The sequence below is a fragment of the Dendrobates tinctorius genome, unplaced genomic scaffold, assembly GCF_039654945.1.
Source record: "Dendrobates tinctorius isolate UK_male_01 unplaced genomic scaffold, ASM3965494v1 ptg000140l, whole genome shotgun sequence".
In the NCBI taxonomy this organism is placed as follows: domain Eukaryota; kingdom Metazoa; phylum Chordata; class Amphibia; order Anura; family Dendrobatidae; genus Dendrobates; species Dendrobates tinctorius.
Genome location: NW_027361808.1, coordinates 8246787 through 8270940, shown reverse-complemented (window position 1 = coordinate 8270940; position 24154 = coordinate 8246787). Strand labels below are relative to the sequence as shown.

The 24154-nt window shown below is 44.5% G+C and overlaps 1 protein-coding gene across 2 annotated transcripts in view; it reads right to left on the bottom strand.

Annotated features, from left to right (window-relative positions):
• Positions 1 to 24154, bottom strand: part of MEMO1 (mediator of cell motility 1) — a 233703-nt gene that overhangs the window by 35131 nt on the left and 174418 nt on the right. For both annotated transcript variants that reach the window (XM_073545114.1, XM_073545113.1), the window contains exons 7-8: positions 11953 to 12029; positions 7047 to 7151 (exon numbers count right to left, since the gene is read on the bottom strand). In XM_073545114.1, the coding sequence (XP_073401215.1) occupies positions 7047 to 7151; positions 11953 to 12029 (182 nt within the window). The remainder of the gene's footprint in view (positions 1 to 7046; positions 7152 to 11952; positions 12030 to 24154) is intronic.

Here is a 24154-nt window from a genome sequence, read left to right as displayed (position 1 = left end):
TATACTTCTTGTGGATTATATCTCCGTGGTTTGTGTAGGATTTATAGTATAGTGGAGTTTCCAACGTTATTTTAGTGTCCAAAATGAAGGTTTTTTACCTATATTAGAAATGGATATGTATCGGTGGTTTATATTATCCTCACCAATGTCAGCCTGTCCGGCTGTTCTCTGTGTCTTTGCACTATGCGCCCTCAAATTCAGGATAAGTGCAAAATACTCTATGGGGACGCTTGACCCGCTTAAATGACATCTAATGGCCCGCAGCCAGAGTGGAATCTTCCTCAATCCCCAGAGTCTGGTTGACGGCTTCTATGAGACTGTCAACTGTTTCCTGACCACCTGGCGTATCTACGTCAAGGGGTTCATCCGAGTCGTAGTCCAAGCCTTGCTCGCTATCGACTGCTGGTGACGGGGAGCGAGAAGCAGAGCTCATGGATGCCGAGGCACCGGATGGACCGGGAGATGCCGTGTGGGTTCGTTTCCCTCGCGTCTGCCTGGAGTGAGAGCGGCCCCTGCAGGCCTTAAGCTCCTGTGAGGTAGAGGACCCCTCTAAGACAGGTGAGCCCCTGTCCCTGCCCCTATCTGGGGCCTGAAGGGACTCGATTGCTCTCGTAAGTGACGCCATAGATTGCGACAGTGATAACGCCCATTCCGGGGGACTTGGTACACTGGGCTTGGTCGCAGGGGAGGGCTCCTGAGCGCGTTCGGACTCGCAGGCTTCGCATACTCGCTTGGTCTTCGCCTGCGGAAAAGCAGACTGACAGGAAATCCATGCAGCATATAAGAACGTATGCGCCTTAGCTTTTCCTGACATGCTGTACCTGTCAGGGCTCCGTGCTGAAAAAACCACCAGGGAGGGCGCTCTTTATTCCTGTTAGTGTGACCTCTCCGTGGGGCTGGGGGGCAGCACTTACCCTAGTCCTGTGTCCCCTGTGTCCTCAGCGTGCGAGGCGTCGCTTCAATCTGCACGCCTACCACTGCAGGCCAGCCCCAGGAAGAAAAAAAGGATCCTGGGGGCGGTATTTCCTATTGCGGCCTAGCTTCGGCTTGAAGCCGGGGCCTAAATTTCTTTCGGTGTCCGCCCAGGCCACGGGGGGCGTGGCCGCCGTGACGCGATGCCGGGGGCGGGGACTTCCGACCGCGGCCTAGCGCCGGCCTCGATTTTTTTTCCCACATCCGCCCGGGGGGGTTGGTACCGCCAGACCCCAGAATGACGGTCGGGATCGGATTCGCCGCTGCCGGACGTTGCAGGAACCCTCTCTGGCCATCCACCTCCGTTCAGTTCAGGTAGAGGGGAGGGGGGCCATGTGAAGTAAGGGATGAGGAGAGGCACCGTCCGCCACCTTGCCCCACCACAGTCTTAGCATTGGTGGGGCAGTGGGGGCTGCACGGACTACGCTTGTGCCTCTGTGCAGCCTAAGGTTTCAATACCCTAGGGTGGACAGGGCTAAGTCCGGCATCATGTCCCACGGTGCAGGAAAGGATACGTGGAGGGACACTCGCACGTGCTTGCCCATTGTTGGTTTGGGGAGATCGGACCCCTTCCATAGTATCCGTCGCCTGTATCTCATCTTCATGTGAAAAAAATGAACATCCAAAAAAAAAATCCCCGTTGTGGGAGAGGATACGTGGAGGGACACTCGCACGTATTCACGCGTTGTTGGTTTGGGGAGATCGGACCCTTTCAATAGGGTCCGTCGCCCCTGTCTTATCTTCATGGGGAAAAAGAAAAAAAAGAATCAGTCTTGAGACAGACCGACGTGTGCCTCCAACAGACACTAAGCAAAAAACTGGCTTCCGCCTGCAATCGGGGCGAGGGTGTATACGGTGGAGGAGGAGCTAACCTCTTTTTTTCACTTAGTGTTAGCCTCCAGGCGGCAGTAGCATACACCCACAGTACCTGTGTCCCCCAATGAAGCGAAGGAAAAAATGTCACATGTAGAATCACATTCAAAGAAGAAAATGTGGCACTCACCACGTTGAAGCTGGTTTTTCAAAGTCCTTTATTTCACCTTTAGTGGCATAGACATTGAAATGGACGTGCAGGTCAAGTAGGCATGCGGGGAGAGAAAAGATAGACTACGGCCGTTTCGCTTGTGATCGCTTCAACGGGTCGTAGTCCATCTTTTCTCTCTCCACATGCCTCCTTGACCTGCACGTCCATTTCAATGTCTAAGCCACTAGAGGTGAAACAAAGTACTTTGAAAAACCAGCTTCAACGTGGCGAGTGCCGCACTTTCTTCTTTCAATATGATTGTGTAAGGCTAGTTTCACACTAGCGTTTATGAGCGCAGCGACGGCCTGCGCACGGCGGCCACTAAGCCCCGCCCCCTGCCGCACATCCTCCGGTAGCTCCGCCCACCGGCGCATGACGCTGCATGCGCCCTGCGTCCCCTATCTTTATCACTGGGGGCGCAGGCCGTGCGCAGTATGCGTTTGGTGGCGCATGCGCCTTTTTGACGGTGCGCCGACACAACCAAACTGCAGCAGGTTGCGTTTGGCGCAGGTCGGCGCACCGTCAAAAGGACGCATGCGCCGCCAAACGCATACTGCGCACGGCCTGCGCCCCCAGTGATAAAGATAGGGGACGCAGGGCGCATGCAGCGTCATGCGCCGGTGGGCGGAGCTACCGGAGGAGGCGCGGCAGGGGGCGGGGCTTAGCGGCGGCCGTGCGCAGGCCGTCGCTGCGCTCATAAACGCTAGTGTGAAACTAGCCTAAGTGCACCTACATATTAAGCTTATAAAACAGGTTTGCTGGCCCTTGCTTTTGGTTTTGCTTTGAAGTCTTTGCCTGGGAAAAATGTTAATGATGCTGAATAACTACCGTCTGTTTTGCTGTACTGTCTTGCCAAGTTGCATGACCTGTAAAATTCATTTACGTTCCACAATCAAATTTGTAACAGAGTTTGTCTGGTCCCCATTCAATTTTAAGCCTCCTATACAGCCGTTTCTATATCAGTTATGACCATTTCAAAACAAAAATGAAAATAATGATCGGTTACTGATAAACCTGAATATAATCCTAAAAGATCCCTGACTTTGTACAAGTGTACCTAGAAGAATTGTTGCAGTTCTGAAGGCAAAGGGTGATTTGATGTAGATTTCTCAAGTGATCACTTTGCATTTTGCTAATTGATAAAAAACAAAAAAAAACTATTTCCCTGTTTGAAAACACTTTTCAGCATTTTTCCCCACTAACCTAAAACTTTTACATAGTCCTATAAACTTGATATCACCATATTCGTGATGACATAATTCACAGAATGAAGATAACAGCTCATTTTGTGAATGGCGAACAATTTAAAATGTAAAAAAAAACAAATGGTAGAATTACTGTTTTCCTTTCTTAATCGAAGTTGGTTAATAAATTATAATGAAGCAGACAAAAAAAGTGAACTGCACCAGAATGGTCTTATTAACACTTTGCATTTAATGCCGCAAGTAAACTGAATGTATACACAGCATATTCAACTGGTGATCGGTGCTCAGCAAAAAAAAAAAATTAGTATAGTCAATACAAAAAAGAAACACCTGGACCCGTTGAAGCGATTCACGTAAAACGGCCGTCGTCCATCCTTGCACTCCCCCCGCATGCCTCCTAAGCCTGCATGTCCTCAAAGTTTTTTGTCCCATAGATCAAATAATACAACTTTTATATCTTTCTCAACATGGTGAGTGCAGCAAGCCTTTCTTCTTTTTTGTACAGGGTGCGCCATTTATATGGATACACCTAAATAAAATGGGGATGGTTGGTGATGTCAACTTCCTGTCTGTATTCAATGGGAATTTGCAGTTAAAACTCTGCGCTGCCGCAGGAAATACCACCTGATGAAGGGGGGCATGAGACCCCTGAAACGCGTTGAATAAAGCCATTGTGAATATAAGACATCTCTCTCCTGGAATTTATCCCTGCGGCAGCGCGGAGTTTTAACTGCAAATTCCCATTGAATACATGATTTCTTCTCATCCTTGAGGACTTTTGGATCTGCAGCAGCCGCCAGACTTTATGCGCTTTCTTACTTTATTCCTTCCTTTGTAACGTGGATAAGACCCTATTGTGCTTTTTTGTCTCCCCATTCTTTTGCAATAACTTCCTGTTTATGGCACATTAGTATATAGGAGGGGGGAAACTTTTCAAGATGGGTGGTGACCATGGCGGCCATTTTGGATCCAACTTTATTTTTTCAATTTCAAAGCGGGTCATGTGACACATCAAACTTATTGAGAATTACATAAGAAAAACAATGGTGTGCTTGGTTTTAACGTAACTTTATTCTTTCATGAGTTATTTACAAGCTTATGACCACTTATAAAATGTGTTCAAAGTGCTGCCCATTGTCAATGCAACCCTCTTCTCCCACTCTTGACACACTGATAGCCACACTGCAGAAGAAATGCTAGTCTAGTGGGATCAGATTCCTTGTAGGAATGCTCGGACCTGACACCCATAATGTGGTGGTGCACCATCTTGCTGGAAAAACTCAGAAAACGTGCCATCTTCAGTGCATAAAGAAGGCAACGCATCATCATGTACAGTTGTGGCCAAAAGTATTGACACCCCTACCTGCAATTCTGTCAGATAATACTCAGTTTCTTCCTGAAAATGATTGCAAACACAAATTCTTTGGTATTATTATCTTCATTTAATTTGTCTTAAATAAAAAAACACAAAAGAGAATGAAGCAAAAAGCAAAACATTGATCATTTCACACAAAACTCCAAAAATGGGCCAGACAAAAGTATTGGCACCCTCAGCCTAACACTTGGTTGCACAACCTTTAGCCAAAATAACTGCGACCAACCGCTTCCGGTAACCATCAATGAGTTTCTTACAATGCTCTGCTGGAATTTTAGACCATTCTTCTTTGGCAAACTGCTCCAGGTCCCTGATATTTGAAGGGTGCCTTCTCCAAACTGCCATTTTTAGATCTCGCCACAGGTGTTCTATTGGATTCAGGTCTGGACTCATTGCTGGCCACCTTAGAAGTCTCCAGTGCTTTCTCTCAAACCATTTTCTAGGGCTTTTTGAAGTGTGTTTTGGGTCATTGCCCTGCTGGAAGACCCATGACCTCTGAGGGAGACCCAGCTTTCTCACACTGGGGCCTACATTATGCTGCAAAATTTGTTGGTAGTCTTCAGACTTCATAATGCCATGCACATGGTCAAGCAGTCCAGTGCCAGAGGCAGCAAAGCAACCCCAAAACATCAGGGAACCTCCGCCATGATTGACTGTAGGGACCGTGTTCTTTTCTTTGAATGCCTCTTTTTTTCTCTTGTAAACTCTATGTTGATGCGTTTGCCCAAAAAGCTCTACTTTTGTCTCATCTGACCAGAGAACATTCTTCCAAAATGTTTTAGATTTTTCAGGTAAGTTTTGGCAAACTCCAGCCTGGCTTTTTTATGTCTCGGGGTAAGAAGTGGGATCTTCCTGGGTCTCCTACCATACAGTCCCCTTTTCATTCAGACGCCGAAGGATAGTTGGGTTGACACTGTTGTACCCTCGGACTGCAGGGCAGCTTGAACTTGTTTGGATGTTAGTCGAGGTTCTTTATACAAAATCATCACAATCTTGCGTTGAAATCTCTTATCAATTTTTCTTTTCCGTCCACATCTAGGGAGGTTAGCCACAGTGCCATGGGCTTTAAACTTCTTGATGACACTGCGCATGGTAGACACAGGAACATTCAGGTCTTTGGAGATGGACTTGTTGCCTTGAGATTGCTCATGCTTCCTCACAATTTGGTTTCTCAAGTCCTCAGACAGTTCTTTGGTCTTCTTTCTTTTCTCCATGCTCAATGTGGTACACACAAGGACACAGGACAGAGGCTGAGTCAACTTTAATCCATGTCAACTGGCTGCAAGTGTGATTTAGTTATTGCCAATACCTGTTAGGTGCCACAGGTAAGTTACAGATGCTGTTAATTACACAAATTAGAGAAGCATCACATGATTTTTCGAACAGTGCCAATACTTTTGTCCACCCTCTTTTTTATGTTTGGTGTGTAATTATATCCATTTTGGCTTTAGGACAATTCTTTTTGTGTTTTTTCATTTAAGACAAATTAAATGAAGATAATAATACCAAAGAATTTGTGTTTGCAGTCATTTTCAGGAAGAAACTGAGTATTATCTGACAGAATTGCAGGGGTGTCAATACTTTTGGCCACAACTGTAGCAATTTCAGATATCCAGTGGCATTGAGGTTTCCACTGATGAAGAATGGCCCCACTATCTTTGTACCCCATATACCACACCATACCATCAATTATGGATGTCATGTCCGAGCATTCCTACATGAAAAGTTTACTGGAAAGTGGATTGGTCGCCGTGGGCCATCAAGGTCTCCCGATCTGACCCTTAGACTTTTATCTTTGGGGTCATCTGAAGGCAACTGTCTATGTTGTGAAGATACGAGATGTGCAGCAACTGAAACAACGGATACTGGAAGCCTGTGCTAGCATTTCTTCTGTGGTGTTGCTATCAGTAGGTCAAGAGTGGGAGAAGAGGGTTGCACATTGACAATACAACACAATGAGCAGCACTTTGAACAATTTTATAAGTGGTCATAAACTTGTAAATAATTCATGAAAGAATAACGTTACGTTAAAACCAAGCACACCATTGTTTTTCTTGTGAAATTCTCAATAAGTCTGATGTGTCACATGACCCTCATCCCAGTGAAAAAATAAAGTTGGATCCAAAATGGCCGACTTCAAAATGGCCACCATGGTCACCACCCATCTTGAAAAGTTTTCCCCCTCCCATATACTAATGTGCCACAAACAGGAAGTTGATATCACCAACCATTCACATTTTATTTAGTTGTATCCATATAAATGGCCCACCATGTATTTAATAAATCATATGTACACTGAAATAGTGCTACAGATAAATAAAACTCATTGAGCAAAAAAAAAAAAAATTGAAGTCCTCATACAGTTACATTAAAGAAAATAAAAATAATACTCTGAATGAGACAGTGAAAAAAATGCTTTGCACTCAAAGGGTTAAAGACTTACAAATTAGGGTAGAACAATGATACTCACATTTAATAGCACCCCAATGGGGTGTCTTCCACATATAGTATTATGATACTTCTTCAAGTAATTACTAAACGGCATAGGGTCTAGTTGTTCTATAATACTCATACCCTGAAATAAGAGAAAATAGAATTCTTATTATGCCAGATTAGGATTGTGAAATGTTCTTCGGTACTTGAATTAGTCCATATTATAAAGTGACGATAGAGGACATCCATATTAGCACAATGCACAAAGTGGGTCTATGTGAAAACCATCGTAGAAGGATTGCACTGGGGCTACCATACTAATACTAAGCTTGGTGGAGGGCTGTGTCTCTGGACGGAGTGAAATTGGTACTGCAGGTTACCGCCTTTCTGGCTGTCTATTACTCTGCTATACAGTGATTTTGGTGGGAACGATATCTGAACGGTTTTATATTAAGTCTATGGTGCTTATTAAGAACCTGACTTTGGTTTTGCCAAATTGGCTCCAGTTTCTGATATTAAATAGTTAATTACAGTAGAATTCTGACTTCAGTCACTTTTATAGCATCGTAAGCCTACAAATTGAAATAGAAAAATAATTATGTGGGATATTTCATTACCTAAGACACAGTAAAGAGTCAAAAGACAGAGCAAAAGACCAAAAGCTAAAAAGCTATTGCACTTGTTATCACACACAAGTCGCTTGGGGGACGGAATTATTTTCATGGATGAATCATCTCAAAAACTAGAACCAATTCAGCAAAAGAAATGGGATTTGTTTAATTCAGCACCCTAAAACACCCAAAGTCTGTTCAAAAAACCTTGGCATCGGATTTTTATTTTCTTTTTTGCAAAGCTGTGTTATGCATGCTTTATTGCAACTTTTATGATTTCCAGTATAAGAAAGATTTTAGCAACAAAAAAATGAAAAACTATGTATCATATATTTTATTAGCTACACATTTTATGAAACGGCCTCCCTCCACTTAGCTGGATATAAAGGATTTGCCTCTGATCTGCTCATATTAACTGAATCATCCCTGCATTTAGACGTTGCAAACAAGTTGAGATGAAAACTAACGTGTATGTGGTCCAGTCTGCAGAAGCAGGGCTTCTCACCACTAGGCCCTCTCCCACTTTCCTTATGACTAATGCTGGCCAATAAATAATGTACATCATATTCAGCTTCCTGAGAGGACAAATCTCTGCAGCCGGATAATGACACCAGGGAACAAAGTATTAACCCACAGTAAGCCAAAGACCATTGTGCAATGAAGGCATTTTCCCATCTTATATAGGGATAGCATATCGACGGAATCTCTCTGATTTTGCTGAAGAGGATGCAGTTTGGGTGTAGCACTCTGAGCTGGACAGGGAACTGCAGCCATCTCGGTTCACTTGACTGGGATTGTACTGCAGATGTCTGCACAGCAGTAAAAGGAGTACAAGGGTGCAGGGTAAAACACTGAAGGGACTTGTACCATGACCCCCTTGTTCTTGGAATCTGTGGGGTTCCCAGAGGTCAGATCCCCACTAGTCACAGTGATCAGTACACTAGTGATAGCATATTTTAGTGGGATACCTTTTTGAGATGGGAAAAGGTTCTCTACCATGGTTTTTTATTTTTTTTTCTTCTATTCCTGGATCTGTCTGTTAGCATGGTACCAACTTATAGTCTTAGGCTATGTGCACACGGTGCGGATTCTGCTGTGGAATTTTCCGCGCAGATTTTGCAAAATCCACAGGTCAAAAGGCCTGCGGTTTATCTGCGGATTAGCCCTGCGGTTTATCATCTCTACAATGGAGGAGATGGCAAACCGCAGAAAAGAATGACATGTCAATTCCTTCTGCGGATTGGAAACTGCGGAAAATTCTGCACCGTCTGCACTGCGGCTTCCATTTTCCATAGGATATAATAGTACTGTACAACGCAGCTAATTCTGCTGCGGATCTGCAGCAGAATCCGCAGTGTGTGCACATACACTTAAAGGGAATCTATCAGAAGGATCAACCCTCCTAAGCCGTCTATATGGGCAGATAGGTCATAGGAAGCTGAACAACATGATAACTTAACCCCTTAATGACCGGAGCTTTTTTCGGTTTTGCGTTTTCGTTTTTCGCTCCCCTTCTTTCCAGAGTCATAATTTTTTTTATTTTTCCATCAATATGGCCATGTGGGGCTTATTTTTTGCGGGACGAGATGTACTTTTGAACGACACCATTGGTTTTAGCATGTAGTGTACTCGAAAACTGGAAAAAAATTCCAAGTGTGGTGAAACTGCAAAAGAAAAAAGTGCTATCCCACACTTGTTTTTTGTTTGGCTTTTTTGCTAGGTTCAATAAATGCTAAAACTGGCCTGCCATTATTATTCTCCAGGTCATTATCAGTTGATAGACACCAAACGTGTCTAGGTTCTTTTTTATCTAAGTGGTGAAAAAAATTCCAAAGTTTGCTTAAAAAAAAAAATAAAAAAAAAAAATTGCGCCTTTTACCAAGACCTGTAGCGTCTCCACTTTTCGTGATCTTGGGTTGAGTGAGGGCTTATTTTTTGCGTGCCAAGCTGAACTTTTTAATGATACCACTTTTGTGCAGATAAGTTCTTTTGATCGACCGTTATTGCATTTTAATGCAATGTCGCAGCAACAAAAATTTTTTAATTCTGGCGTTTTGACTTTTTTCTCACTACGCCATTCAGCGATCAGGTTAATTTTTTTTTTGACAGGTTGGCCAATTCTGAATGCGGAGATACCTAATATGTGTATGTGTGATTTTTTTTTTGTTTTATTTTGAATGGGGTGAAAGGGGGGTGATTTAAACTTTCATTTTTTTTTATATTTCTAAAACTATTTTTTTTTTTTACTTTTGGCATGCTTCAATAGCCTCCTTGGAAGGCTAGAAGCTGCCATAGCTTGATCGCCTCTGCTACATAGAGGCGATGCTCAGATCGCCTCTATGTAGCAGAATGACAGCATTGCTATGAGCGCTGACCGCAGGGTTGCTCTCATATCAATCAGGCATCAACAACCATAGAGGTCTCAAGGAGACCTCTGGTTGTTATGCCGACGCATCAATGACCCCCAATCACGTGACGGGGGTCAGCGGTGCACGCATTTCCGGCCTGATGGCCAGAAGCACGCATTAAATGTTGCTGTCAACGTTTGACAGCGGCATTTAACTAGTTAATAGGTGCGAGGGGATCGCGTTTCCACCCGCGCCTATTGCGGGCACATGTCAGCTGTTCAAAACAGCTGACAAGTCCCAGCTTTGATGAGGGCTCCCTGCCGGAACCCTCATCAACGCGGGGGTACTGCCACTGGACGTACTATTCCATCCAATGGCAGAAAGGGGTTAATATCTGCAATCCGATGTCTTATTCCAGAGAAATACACCTTTTTCTTATATGTAAAGATTAAATTAAGATCCATCAATTTGCCTCCAGAGGTTATTTTTAATAAAAGGGGGTGTTACCAGTGTGAATCATGTAGATCAGGAGAGCAGACTATCAGTCAATTCATTAAATAATGAATAACCTGCGATCTTTACTACTATGAAAATAGAGAGTGAGCATATGGTTAAATTCAGCTAATTGTCATGGGAGCTTAATTTTTTTGATCTTTTCAGCTATGAGTAATTCAAGCTATATGTATAATGTATTGTTAGGTGGTTTCCGATGGCATATTATTAATTATGCATATTTCATACTCATTTTTGTAAGGCACCATTTGTTAATTCTTATTTCATGTGATATATTATTATAAGCCGTGTTTGTGTCTTTTCACAGAGGATTTATCAGTTTTTTGTTTTAATATGTTTTCAATAAAAATATGTTTTATTATATATTTGTATAGTGCTATTTCTGTCCCTGGATAATTCACACTATCAGTGGGACAGATGGGTTTGAGTATCAGTCAATTCATGTTTCACACTGGTAACACACCCTTAAATTTAAAATAAGCTGTGGAGGCAGACTTTCAGGGAGATCTATGTCTGACCCATAGATCTCAACCATTTACCGTATAGACTAGAGTATAAGCTGAGTTTTTCAGCGCACTTTTTTGTGCTGAAAAATCCCCCCTAGGCTTATACTCGAGTGAGGGTCCCAAAAGACGGAGGGAGAGCGACAGTGGCGGAGCAGCAGCTCACAGGAGTTGGCTGCAGCGGCTAAAGCTTATGCCCACTGCTAAAGAGAAATAAATAGTTACTCCACTCGCAGAGAATATTCATTTCTCTTTAATAGTGAGCACAGTAGTCGCACGTGTGTCTGCTACTTAAGTGAATGAATATTCACTGTGAGTGAATATACATTTCTCTTTAGCAGCGGGCACACGTGATCGCCGCAGCTGATGGCATCATAATAAGACGTGAGAGAGCACAGGAACGGTAAGTAGGATGGCTTATTTTTTTAAATGGTTTTCTGATGGGGGCCATGAATACCAGGATAGGGATGAGGAGGCCATGCACACCAGGATGGGAATGAGGAGGCCGTGCATACCAGGATGGGGAAGAGGAGGCCGTGCAGACCAGGATGGGGATGAGGAGGCCGTGCAGACCAGGATGGGGATGAGGAGGCCGTGCAGACCAGGATGGGGATGAGGAGGCCGTGCAGACCAGGATGGGGATGAGGAGGCCGTGCAGACCAGGATGGGGATGAGGAGGCCGTGCAGACCAGGATGGGGATGAGGAGGCCGTGCATACCAGGATGGGGATGAGGAGGCCATACAGACCAGTATGGGGATGAGGAGGCCGTGCATATCAGGATGGGGATGAGGAGGCTGTGCATACCAGGATGGGGATGAGGAGGCTGTGCATATTCATTTTTCTATGACCTGTTTGCCCTTATAAACAGCTTAGGAATGTTGATCTTACTGACAGATCCCCTTTAAAAGTTTGGCTATCTAAACTTACAATACAGATAAATATTAACAAGTAATACACTGACTCTTACCATTTTGTCTAAGTTTTCAATTGACCTATAGATTTCTCCTTGAGATTCATCATAATATGTATAACGAAAACGTTGTCCTGTAAAAGTAAGTTAATTCGATAAATGCTAATATAAGCAGATCAAAACCATGCACCATTTCACTTGCTTGCAGAATGTCCCATGCTTGCCCGGCTATTGTCAGAACTCCCATAAAAGTGAATGGAGAGTTGCGTATGTGGGCCACCATTGTGTTTACAGATGCTGTGAAAGAGGGCTCAGAGCTGCCTTGTGGTCTCGACAGGCAGCTTCTAGTAGGACCAGCATCTTATAGACACTTATGCAACCTTCTGTTTACCGAATATGCTAGAAATATTCAAGATGCCCTGCAGCATATGTGAAATAAACTGGTCTCAATTTAGTTTATAAAGTAGATAATGTTAGAAAATGAAATCATTCTTTGCAACATAATGGTTTGAGTCAATTTTATTGATTTAATAAAAAAAAGTTGCAATACGCTTTGGGGGTCACACTGACCCTTTTGTCAGTCACAATATATAATAAAAAACGTGTTTGTAGAATTGTACTGGGTAAAGGGGTCAGAGTGATCCTAAAATACCGTACAACTTCAATAAAAAAAATGGATGACAACTAATTTCAGCAATATCTTTATTTTCTATCTTTACTAACACTGTAAACAGTCAAATACAGTGGGACAGGTTCAGCTTGGAAGTTGGTGTAGGATTTCTTTTACAGTTTATCCAGATTCTTCTTTTGCCTCTAGCAGTTGCTAAAACATTTAAAGCATTTCTGACCTCATTGCGACATTAAGATCCCAGAAATAATTTTTCTGCCTTGCTGGGTGCCACAACTTTTTTATGCCGTTGAAGTAATTGGATAAGGATTTCTTTCTTTTTTAACTTGACAAAGTGTATTTTTCAATGGCACAGTTTTGCCATTACTTATAAACCTCCCCCTCTTAAACTACATAGTTTAATTATAAAAGGTTGAAAAGTTCATCAGCTCCCCAATAGTTGAATGGTGTCTGGCAGTTTTCTAATCAAAAAAATTAATACTGCTTTTACTTCATTGGGTTAAAACCTTGACATAGGAGGTCATATACACATACAAATAGAATTGCTAATGCGTTTCAGGCCATTGTGCCATTGAAAACTACTATGCTGTTGCTAAGGGCCATACTTTTGGCACAGCTTTTAAATCACATTCCTCTTTCAATACTACAAAGGAGTAATGGTCATTATTGTCTACGGTAGGGGTACAGTCAGGTATTGTACAGTGGTCCGAATTCAGGGAGGGAACACCAGCCGTCCATTCTGTAAGTATGCTGTCACAGATGTATAGGAGGAGGGCAGCGTCGCATACAATGCACCAACACGTTTGTCTTTCCCAAGACTTCTTCTAAACACATTAACAAGCTTATTGTTTCATTGGGGACCTAGTCAGGATCTGAAATCAACTGGCCAAATTAATGACCAAATTTCCTGTCCATGTCTAAAATGTAACTGTTTCAGAGCAACTCTATAGTTCTAGAACTATTGACCATTTCAGAGAACCTCTCCAGACATCACACCCTGAACAGCCACAGCATTATGTCATTACAGATCCCCGCCATCTGCCCTGTGGCTTACTAAAGAAATAGGATGAATGTATAAAGGCCCTATTTTTCTGTTGCTATCAACCAGCCAGGTCTCACTACACCTTAGGTCTGTCCAATTTCCCTCCAGCACAGTTGCCTCCGAGAGCGTCATTGCATACACACTGCAAAAGGCATGAGCCTTGAATCACCAAGCAGTTTTCAACAGTCTACTGGTGTAAAATTGCTTGTAGCTGCACAAACATTTTGGGACTTGACATTTTTACACCAGTTGTTGCCAACCTTTTGAAAAGTGGATGTGGCTGAGAACGGCCATCAAATTCATCATAAGTTATACAACAAAAAAGGTGTAAATTCTGAAAAGAAAAGTACTCCACTCCTAGCCATCAGTACATTTCATGGGGCAGCGCACAGCAGCTAAAAATGCGCCAAATTCTTTAAATGGCACATGGTATCTGAATTAATATAATTGTACTGTTTCGGGAACTTTAATTTTAGGGGTCTAGATTCTAAATTACTGTAAATGTGTAACAGTTTTAACATTTAATTTATAAATCAATAGTGCATATGAAAATCAGAAATTTTGCAATATATTTTAATCAGAGAAATTTGTGGCTTGATTTTTCAACGTGAATTCCTAGCTTAAAGCTATAAAATAAGTATTCATAGAATATAGCATATAATTTCAACTATGGATAACTTTAAAACCGTATGTCTACAAGAAAGGTATGTCTGCAAGATTTAGGCCTCCTGCACATATTCTGGTGATTCCTGTAAAAAACTATATTGGTGAGATCCATGGTCTGGGTCAGTGTGCCATCCATATGTACGTAGGTGATATCAGTGTGCTTGTCCATGTGTCCATATTTCACATCCGCAAACTGTCTGTATGTTCACGTGATACGTACCAGTGCCTGGGAAAAGCATTACAGTTTGCGCTGATCCCAGGAGCCAGCTGCTGAAGGCAGCTCTCATTATTGTCAGCCCAACCAGGAGACAATGATGGGAATTGCCATCAGCGTGACAAGTACCAGCCGGCAGCTGAAGGCTATTCTCATCATTGTCTCCTGCTCTCACTGAGATCAGTATGACCAGAAGACAAGGCTGGGAACTGTATGTAGCACCTGCTGTGTGGATCTGGAGTAAAAACATAATTAAATTAAAAAAAATAGCGTGGGCTCCCTTGCAATTTTCATAACCAGCAGAGGGAAAGCCCAAGACTTGGAGCTGATTTTAATAACCTGGAACAAGGGACAATACCCCAAAAGGTTCCCAGGCTATTAATAACAGCTCACAGCTATTTGCTTAGCCTTTACCGGTAAATTTACGGGGGACCACAGAAAAAAAAAAAATATGTAGGGTCCCCTTTTAAATTCAAAAATGCAAAGGCTAAACAGACAGCAGTGGGTTAATATTACTAACCCGGGAAGGGGTCAAAGATATCGCCTCCACCATCCCAGGCTACCATCAGCCTACAACCACCCCAGAAATGGCACATCCATGAAATGTGCCAAATCTGGAGCTTACCATCGCTCTTTCAACTTCCAATGTGGCGCTGGCAAGTGGTATAATATTTGTTGGGGTTGATTTCAGATTTTGCGCATCTCATGGATGTATTCAATAGAAAACCCAGCTCACCAGACAATGCATCTTTAGGCATCGGAGCATGGACCCGCCGTGTCAAGGTGCTTGTATTGTAGCATGAAAAAGAAGGAATTGTCCAGCTCCACGATGTAGTGAAAAAATAGTATTCCTTTATTCACTTCAATCCATGCAAAATCCGAGGTTAAAATGCCAGCACAAAGAATGAAGATGCTTGCGTTATCAACGCGTTTCTGGTGACTTCGCACCCTTAGTCATGGATGTGCCATTTCTGAGGATGATGAGGGTTGATGATGGCAGCCTGTGGGGGGGGGGGAGAGCGCAAAATCTTTGACCCCTTCCTTGGCTAATAATATCAACCCACAGCTTTCTGTTTATAGTTGGGCGCTGCATGATTTTTTCTCTGGGGTCTGGGGTAGATTCACCAGTAAAGGCTAAGCAAACAGCTCTGAGCAGATATTAAAAGCCTGGGAACATTATGGGGTATGGTCCTTTGTCCCAGGTTATTAAAATTAGCCACGACTCGGGAGCCCATGCAGTTTTTTTATTTATTTTACACGGGAGTTACCCAACTGTGAGAAGAGAAAATGATGAGAGCTGCCTTCAGCAACCGGTCGGCGCCTGGGATCAGCATGAACTGTACCGCTTTTTCCCAGGTGCCAGTACACATCACGCTGATGACACGTATCTCATCAGTGTGCACGTGCGCGGCATGCATTTTGTCCCGTGCAGCGCAAAAAAAAACACATCTGCGAACCACCATTGAATACAATGAATGTGCCTATGTCCATATTTGCGGTCCTTAAAAAACTAACCACATACAGGCATAAAAAACAGACGTGTGCCAAAAGTGTTGGGTATAAAATCCTAATGATAGCTTTTCTTTAAGGCATATGAGCTGGAGTATCAATTATAATGCTCTATTTAGGAGTCTATAAGTAGAGACACCTAGACTCCAAATAAATTTGGGGGTCTGGCTTTCCCACCAAAAAAAAAAAATCTGGATATCGATATTTCTACAATTTTTTGAAATATTAACAAGAGAGCATGCTTCCTAATAGAGTTCCAGGGGAAGAGTCCTGAGGAGAGAATTTGCATATTCCCAGTGACTTCTGGGATAAGTGAAGAGTCTCCGCGAGCTCAACGATCACTGGATTTTGGCCGTTGCAGCTGAAAAGAGAAAATCGGTAAACCAGGGGAAGAGTCCTGAGGAGAGAATTTACATATTCCCAGTGCCTTCTGGGATAAGTGAAGAGTCTCCGCGAGCTCAACGATCACTGGATTTTTGCAGCTGAAAAGAGGAAATCATTTTTCATCGCTTTAAAATCTCTTTAATAATAACAATATGGAAGAAGCCAGGAGCCATTTGGTGAGCTGCATTTCTTGCTACATGTTCACAGACTTACCAGTGGAAAAGCAAAACTTTACATGCCACAAATGCAAGCTTGTGTCCCTGTTGCAGGAAAAGTTGCAAAATCTTGAAGAGAGGTTAGCTACATTGAAGATCATTAAGGAAGGTGAAGAGTTCTTAGAGCAGAATTATCTCTTCATGTTACAGAAAGAGAAGAAATTGGAAGTGCACCTGAAGAAACAGAGGAATGGAAACATGTGAACCAGAGAAGCAGGAGGATCGGGAGGCAGTCAGCGCCCATACTGCTAAGGAACCAGTACCAGGCTCTTACGCAGGAGAACTATGAAGAAATACATCAGGATTTGACTTTGCCCACAAACAGCAACCTTGTACGGCTTCAGAATCCTCCTGGATGGAGAAAGAAAAATGATGTTAAGAAACGGAGAGTGGTGGTCATGGGGGATTCCCTGCTGAGAGGAACAGAGGCCGCTATCTGCAGACCTGATACAACCTCAAAAGAAATGTGCTGTCTTCCAGGTGCAAAAATTAAAGATGTGTCTGACAGGATATCAGGACTCTTCAGACCTACAGATGACTACCCATTCCTGCTAATACATGTGGGTACAAATGACACACCAAGAAACGACCTGGAAACCATCTGCAGTGACTTTGAAAACTTAGGTAAGAAAGTGAAAGAACTGGGAGCGAAGGTGGTCTTCTCTTCCATCCTCCCAGTGGATGGCCATGGAACAAGGAGGTGGAATAAGATTCTACAGGTGAACAACTGGCTACGTCGATGGTGCCGTCAGCAAGGATTTGGAATTCTGGATCACGGAGTGAATTACCTATACGATGGACTACTTGCTGTCATGATACCAGTGCTGGGTGACCGGCACTGCTGGGGTTAATGTTCTGACCTCAGTGCAGACTCTCACCTGCACACCTGGGACCTGTTATGGTGGCCTCTCATTGGTTCTGGGGAGGCTTCTTATAGCCTCAGGAAGCTCCCATCCCCGTCAGTTATACTTTCGCCCTTGGCATTGTGCAGTGAGAGTGTTAGTGCTGTGTTCTGGTTGCATGATTCTCTGTGTATGACTCGGTCTGTTCTCTGGATTCTGCCTGGTACCTTCTACGTCTGTTTGGTTTTGATCTCTGTTTGGCTCTGACTATCCGTTCTGTCTCATCCCTGGTACTTTACTGAGATCTTGTGTATGACCTTTGGCTTTGTCTGACCTCCCGTCTGTTTATCCCTCCTGTACCTCGCTTGCCTGTATTGTGCATGACCCCCGCTTTGCCCGACTTTGAGTTTTCTACCTTCTTTGAAAGCAGGACGCTAAGCCCCGCCCCCTTGCAGTCACATGACCGTTCACATGACCGTAGGTCCTGTGCCTGCTTTCTAAACTTCTACATTCAGGTCCCGTGCATCTTTATTTTCCGGCTGTTCTTGTCCCCAGGAGTCCCTACGGTGCGGGTGAGTCCGTGCTTAGCGGAGGCTGAACGCCGACGCTGTCAGGACCCTGACATTATAACTGACCATTAAGTTTTTGGGGGGTTATTTTATGCAGAGACTTATGGATCCCATACAGTCTCTGGCTGACCAGATGAAAAGTCTGAGTCAGATGTTTCAGGGTTTATCTCTGGAGCAGCAAGCTCTGGCTCGTTCTCAGCAGCAGGTTTCTGAGACAGTGCGGGGAGCTCTAGCTGCTGGGGGCTGGGGCGAGTGATGCTGTTTTGGTGTCCCCAGAACCACCTGTTAAACTGCCTGACTGTTTTTCTGGAAACAAAAAGGAGTTCAGGGTCTTCATGGAGGGGTGCAAACTTTTTTTTAGTTTGAGACCACGTTCCTCTGGGGACGAAAGTCAGAAGGTTGGGGTCATTATGTCTCAGTTAAGAGGGTCCCAACAAGCTTGGGCTTTCTCCCTTCCTCCCACTGCCCCTGAGAGAGTGTCTGTGAATGCATTCTTTGAGGCCCTCGGGCACATTTATCATGAGCCTGACCGAGTGCGACTGGCAGGGGACATGGTGATGAGCGTCTGTCAGGGGAAACACTCAGCTGAGTGGTTTTGTACTGAATTCCGCTGCTGGGCCGCAGAGGTCTCTTGGAACGACGCCGCACTCCGACGACTCTTTCGCAGAGGCTTGTCCGAGCGGCTGCAAGATGCCTTGGCGTTACATCCCCCACCTAACTCTCTCGAGGACGCCATGACCCAGGCCATCCGGATGGACCGCAGGCTGCGGGCCAGAGGGGTGATGCAGGTGGAAACTCCATTGTTCCCCAGTGGAAAAGAGACTGCCCCTGAGCTCATGGATGTAGGCGCCCTCTCCCTGAAGGATACGGAGAGGAAACGCCAGAAGGACAAGCAGTTATGCTTTTACTGCGGTAAAACGGGACATTGGAAAAGGGAGTGTCCTGATTGCCCGTCTTCAACCCGGTCGGCGGGAAACGACTAGGTCTGGGTAGTCAAAGGGGAGACTACTCAGACCCTCAGGTACCCTTTTCCTCGTTTTCTAAAGTCTTACTGCATGTGGAACTGTTTGTGGACGGTAGTTCTTTTTCCTCTACAGCCTTTGTGGACTGTGGATCATCGATTAACCTCATTGACTCCCAATTGGTCACACACTGTAAGATAGGGACAGTTAGGCTCAAGGTTCCGATCAAGGTGATGGCCATTGACTCCTCTCCCCTCACTAAGGAGGGAATTTTCTTTATGTCTGACTTGTTTTCACTCAGAGTGGGCGCTACTCATGTGGAAAACCTAAGTTGTTTTGTTCTGGACAATCTACCTGCAGGGTTGGTGCTGGGCATGCCCTGGTTACAACGTCATAACCCAGTTATTAACTGGAAAACGGGGGAGATTGTTCAATAGGGGTTTATTGATTTTAAGTTATGTGATAAATCCGCACTGCTGACTGAACCTGTTAAATCTGTGTCTGTATCATCTGTCGAGCTGGAAGGTATTCCGGAATGCTTGAAGGACTTCGAAGATGTATATTATCCGAAAGCGAGGCCGAGACGTTACCGCCACATAGACCCTTTGACTGCGCTATTGAGCTGGTCCCGGGGGCTAAATTACCTAAAGCCCGTCTGTTTAATTTGTCCGGTCCTGAGCGCTTGGCTATGAAGGAGTACATTGCTGAAAGTCTGCGCAAAGGACACATACGTCCTTCAGTCTCACCTGTGGCGGCAGGTTTCTTTTTTGTAAAGAAAAAAGATGGCGGGTTACGTCCCTGTCTCGATTTTCGGGAGCTTAATCAGATTACGGCACGGAATACATACCCCCTTCCGTTCATTCCCGATTTGTGTAACCAACTATCAGGGGAAAAGTGGTTTTCTAAACTGGATCTTCGGGGGGCATATAATTTGATAAGGGTCCGAGAGGGGGATGAATGGAAAACCGCGTTCCTCACGACCGAGGGACTGTTTGAAAATTTAGTCATGCCATTTGGAATTACCAACGCCCCCGCCATATTTCAGAATTTCATCAACGTGGTATTCTCAGATCTCATTGGTCGTTTTGTCGCTATCTACTTAGATGATATTTTGATATACTCCTCCGACAAGCATTCTCATTTGGAACATGTACGAACTGTTCTCCAAAGACTGAGAGAAAATCATCCGTATGCCAAATTGGAGAAATGTGTATTCTGTGTAAGAATTGTAATTTTTGGGATTAATTGTATCCGGTGAGGGTTTTCGCATGGACCCCAAGAAGGTGCAGGCCATTGCGGATTGGGTGCAACCCCAAGATCTTAAGGGTCTTCAGCGCTTCTTGGGGTTCGCCAATTATTACCGCAAATTTATCCGGAGGTTTTCGCAAGTGGTCAAACCTCTCACGGATCTAACATGCAAAGGTGCGGATGTGAGAAATTGGTCCTCGCTCGCAAAAGAGGCCTTTGTGACGCTGAAAAAATGTTTTATGTCTGCTCCTGTCTTGGTACAGCCCGATCCTTCCAAACCATTTGTGTTAGAGGTGGATGCCTCCGAGGTGGGGGTGGGGGCAGTGTTATCTCAAGGGTCTGCCACTCTTACCAACCTCAGGCCATGTGCTTTCTTTTCCAGGAAGTTCTCTGCTGCTGAAAGAAATTATGATGTAGGCAATAGAGAGCTTCTTGCGGTCAAGTTGGCATTTGAGGAATGGAGGCACTTTTTGTAGGGGGCCAGTCACCCGGTTACTGTGATCACTGATCACAAAAATTTGTCATACATTGAGTCTGCTAAAAGATTAACGCCCAGACACGCCCGTTGGTCACTTTTTTTTTCTCGTTTCCAGTTTACTATTACTTTCTGTCCAGGGTCAAAGAATGTCAAGGCTGACGCCTTATCTCTTAGTTTTCACCCTGTGTCTGCACCTGAGCCACCGTCATCCATCCTGCACCCTGGGGTGGTGTTAGCAGGGATCTCATCTGAATTGGAACGGGAAATTGAGGGGGCCCAGTCGCTGGCTCCTGCAGCCAAGCCAGGGGGCAAGTTGCTTGTCCCAGAGCAACTTCGCTTTAAACTCTTGCAAGAGTTCCATGAATCCAAGTTGTGTGCTCACCCTGGTATATCAGCCAAGCGACTGGCGGTGGCTAGGATCTTTTGGTGGCCTACTCTTGGTTCTGATATAAAGAAATTCATTTCCGGTTGTGGGGTCTGCGCTCGTTCTTAAAGCTCCCATAGCCGGCCGGCAGGGGAGCTGATGCCCTTGGAAGTTCCCGAAAGACCATGGACCCATCTGTCCATGGATTTTATTACCAATCTTCCCTCTTCCAGGGGTAATATGGTGGTATGGGTAGTGGTGGACAGATTTTCAAAGCAGGCTCATTTTGTACCCCTGTCCGCATTACCTTCTGCTGAGACCTTATCCAGATTGTTTGTGCAGCATGTGGTCCGCTTGCATGGGGTACCCCTGAATGTGGTGTCTGATCGTGGTGTGCAGTTGGTGGCTAAGTTTTGGCGTGCTATCTGCAAAAAATTAGGGATATCTCTGTCCTTTTCGTCTGCATACCATCCTGAGAGTAATGGTCAGACGGAAGGCATTAATCAGTCTCTGGAACAGATCCTCAGATGTCTGACTTCTGCTAGACAGAATGACTGGTGTGATATACTGCCGTTGGCTGAATTTGCCTTCAATAGTCGGGTGAGTCAATCCACTGGTCTGTCCCCTTTCTTGATCAGCTATGGGTTCAGTCCTCATTTTGGTGAGTTTTCTCATCTGGATTCGGGGTGCCCCGGGGCTGAGGATTCTGTTCAGCGGTTAAAAAATACATGGGCAGAAGTCCAGCGGCGTATATCTAGGTATCAAGGCAGGTATAAGTTTTTTGCGGACAGGAAACGAACACCTGGTCCCATGTTTCAGGTTGGAGAGAAAGTTTGGCTTTCCACGCGAAACATTAAGTTAAAGATTCCGACAGCCAAGTTGGGCCCCAAATTCATTGGCCCGAACAAGATTATGGAAAAAATCAACGCAGTAGCGTACAGGCTGTGCCTTCCACCCTCTTTCAAGATCCCTAACGTCTTCCATAGATCTCTACTGAAACCGTTTGAAGCAGTCTGGGGAGAATCCGAGTCCGCTGCTCCTCCGGTTTCGGTTGAGGGACATGTGAAATATGAGATTGGTCACATTGTAGATTCTAGGTTGGTACGGTCAGTACAGTACGTAGTTCATTGGAAGGGGTATGGGCCGGAGGACAAGTCCTGGGTGCCGGCCCGGTTGATGCATGTGGATCGTCTGGTTTGGGCTTTTCCATGCTAGATACCCGCGGAAGCCTGGGGGTCCAGAGGCCCCCCGTTGAGAGGGGGGTACTGTCATGATACCAGTGCTGGGTGACCGGCACTGCTGGGGTTAATGTTCTGACCTCAGTGCAGACTCTCACCTGCACACCTGGGACCTATTATGGTGGCCTCTCATTGGTTCTGGGGAGGCTTCTTATAGCCTCAGGAAGCTCCCATCCCACGTCACTTATACTTTCGCCCTTGGCATTGTGTGGTGATCCCTGAGTGTGTTAGTGCTGTGTTCTGGTTGCATGATTCTCTGTGTATGACTCGGTCTGTTCTCTCGATTCTGCTTTGGATTCTGCCTGGTATCTTCTACGTCTGTTTGGTTTTCATCTCTGCTTGGCTCTGACTATCCATTCTGTCTCATCCCTGGCACTTTACTGAGATCTTGTGTATGACCTTTGGCTTTGTCTGACCTCCCGTCTGTTTATCCCTCCTGTACCTCGCTTGCCTGTATTGTGCATGACCCCCGCTTTGCCCGACTGAGTTTTCTACCTTCTTTGAAAGCTGGACGCTAAGCCCCGCCCCCTTGCAGTCACATGACCGTTCACATGACCGTAGGTCCTGTGCCTGCTTTCTAAACTTCTACATTCAGGTCCCGTGCATCTTTATTTTCCGGCTGTTCTTGTCCCCAGGAGTCCCTACGGTGCGGGTGAGTCCCTGCTTAGCGGAGGCTGTACGCCGGCGCTGTCAGGACCCTAACACTTGCTAGAGATGGGGTGCACCTTACGAAGACTGGAAAACATGTATTTGGAAGTCGCCTTGCTACACTCATCAAGAGAGCTTTAAACTAGAACAATGTGGGAAGGGAAGCAAAAGGCCAGAAAAAGCCATACACCTGACAAATGCTATTGAGAACTCTGCTATTAGAAGTGGAAAGGAAGAACAAAGACAAAAGAATCTAAATAATAAAAATATTGGAGAAAGAGAAACCAATCACAAACGAAAATGTTTCTATACAAATGCACAAAGCATGGGCAACAAACAAGGAGAATTGGAACTACTAACTCAGGAGAAGAAATATGTCGTCATTGGAATCACTGAAACTTGGTGGGACAATACACATGATTGGAATACAAGGCTAGAAGGATACAACTTATTTGCTAGAAACAGACTTGATAAATGAGGAGGAGGTGTCGCATTGTATGTTAGAAACGCGTACATCTGCACAGAGATTGAAGCTTCAGAGACTGGGAGTTCTGTGGAAACTGTTTGGGTAAGAATAGAAGGACAGAACAATGGAAAGGACACCATTGTAGGCACTTACTACAGGCCGCCTGTGCAAGCTGAATATATGGATGAACTCTTTATGCATCAAATGGCCAAGTTCTCCAAAAAATATGACATATTTGCCTGAGAGATTCCCAACAAATGTCTGGATAGTTGAAATCTCCCATGACAACTCATGGGAGATTTCAACTATCCTGACATTTGTTGGGAATCTCTCAGGCAAATCTAACAGGTCAAGGAAATTCTTATCCTCTCTTGCTGACAACTTTATCTTCCAAAAGGTAGAGGAGAAAACAAGGGGAACTGCTACCTTGGATCTAATCCTTATAAACAGGGAGGAAATGGTTGAGGAGGTAAAAGTGGCTGGGACCCTAGGAGGTAGCGACCATGCTATTTTAAAATTTTGGATAACTAGAGGAGGAAGACTTGTGAAGACTCAGACATCAAGGTTAGATTTCAGAAAGGCAGATTTTAAGGAATTCAGAAAGAAAATTGGAAGGATCCAATGGCTGGATATCCTTAAGGACAAAAATGTCCAGGAAGGATTGGAAATCTTGAAAAATGAAATTCTCAAAGCACAATTGTTAACAATTCCGAAAAGAGGGAAGAATAGGAGGCATTTAAAGAAACCAGGATGGATGAATACAGAACTTCAGCACATGCTAAAAAG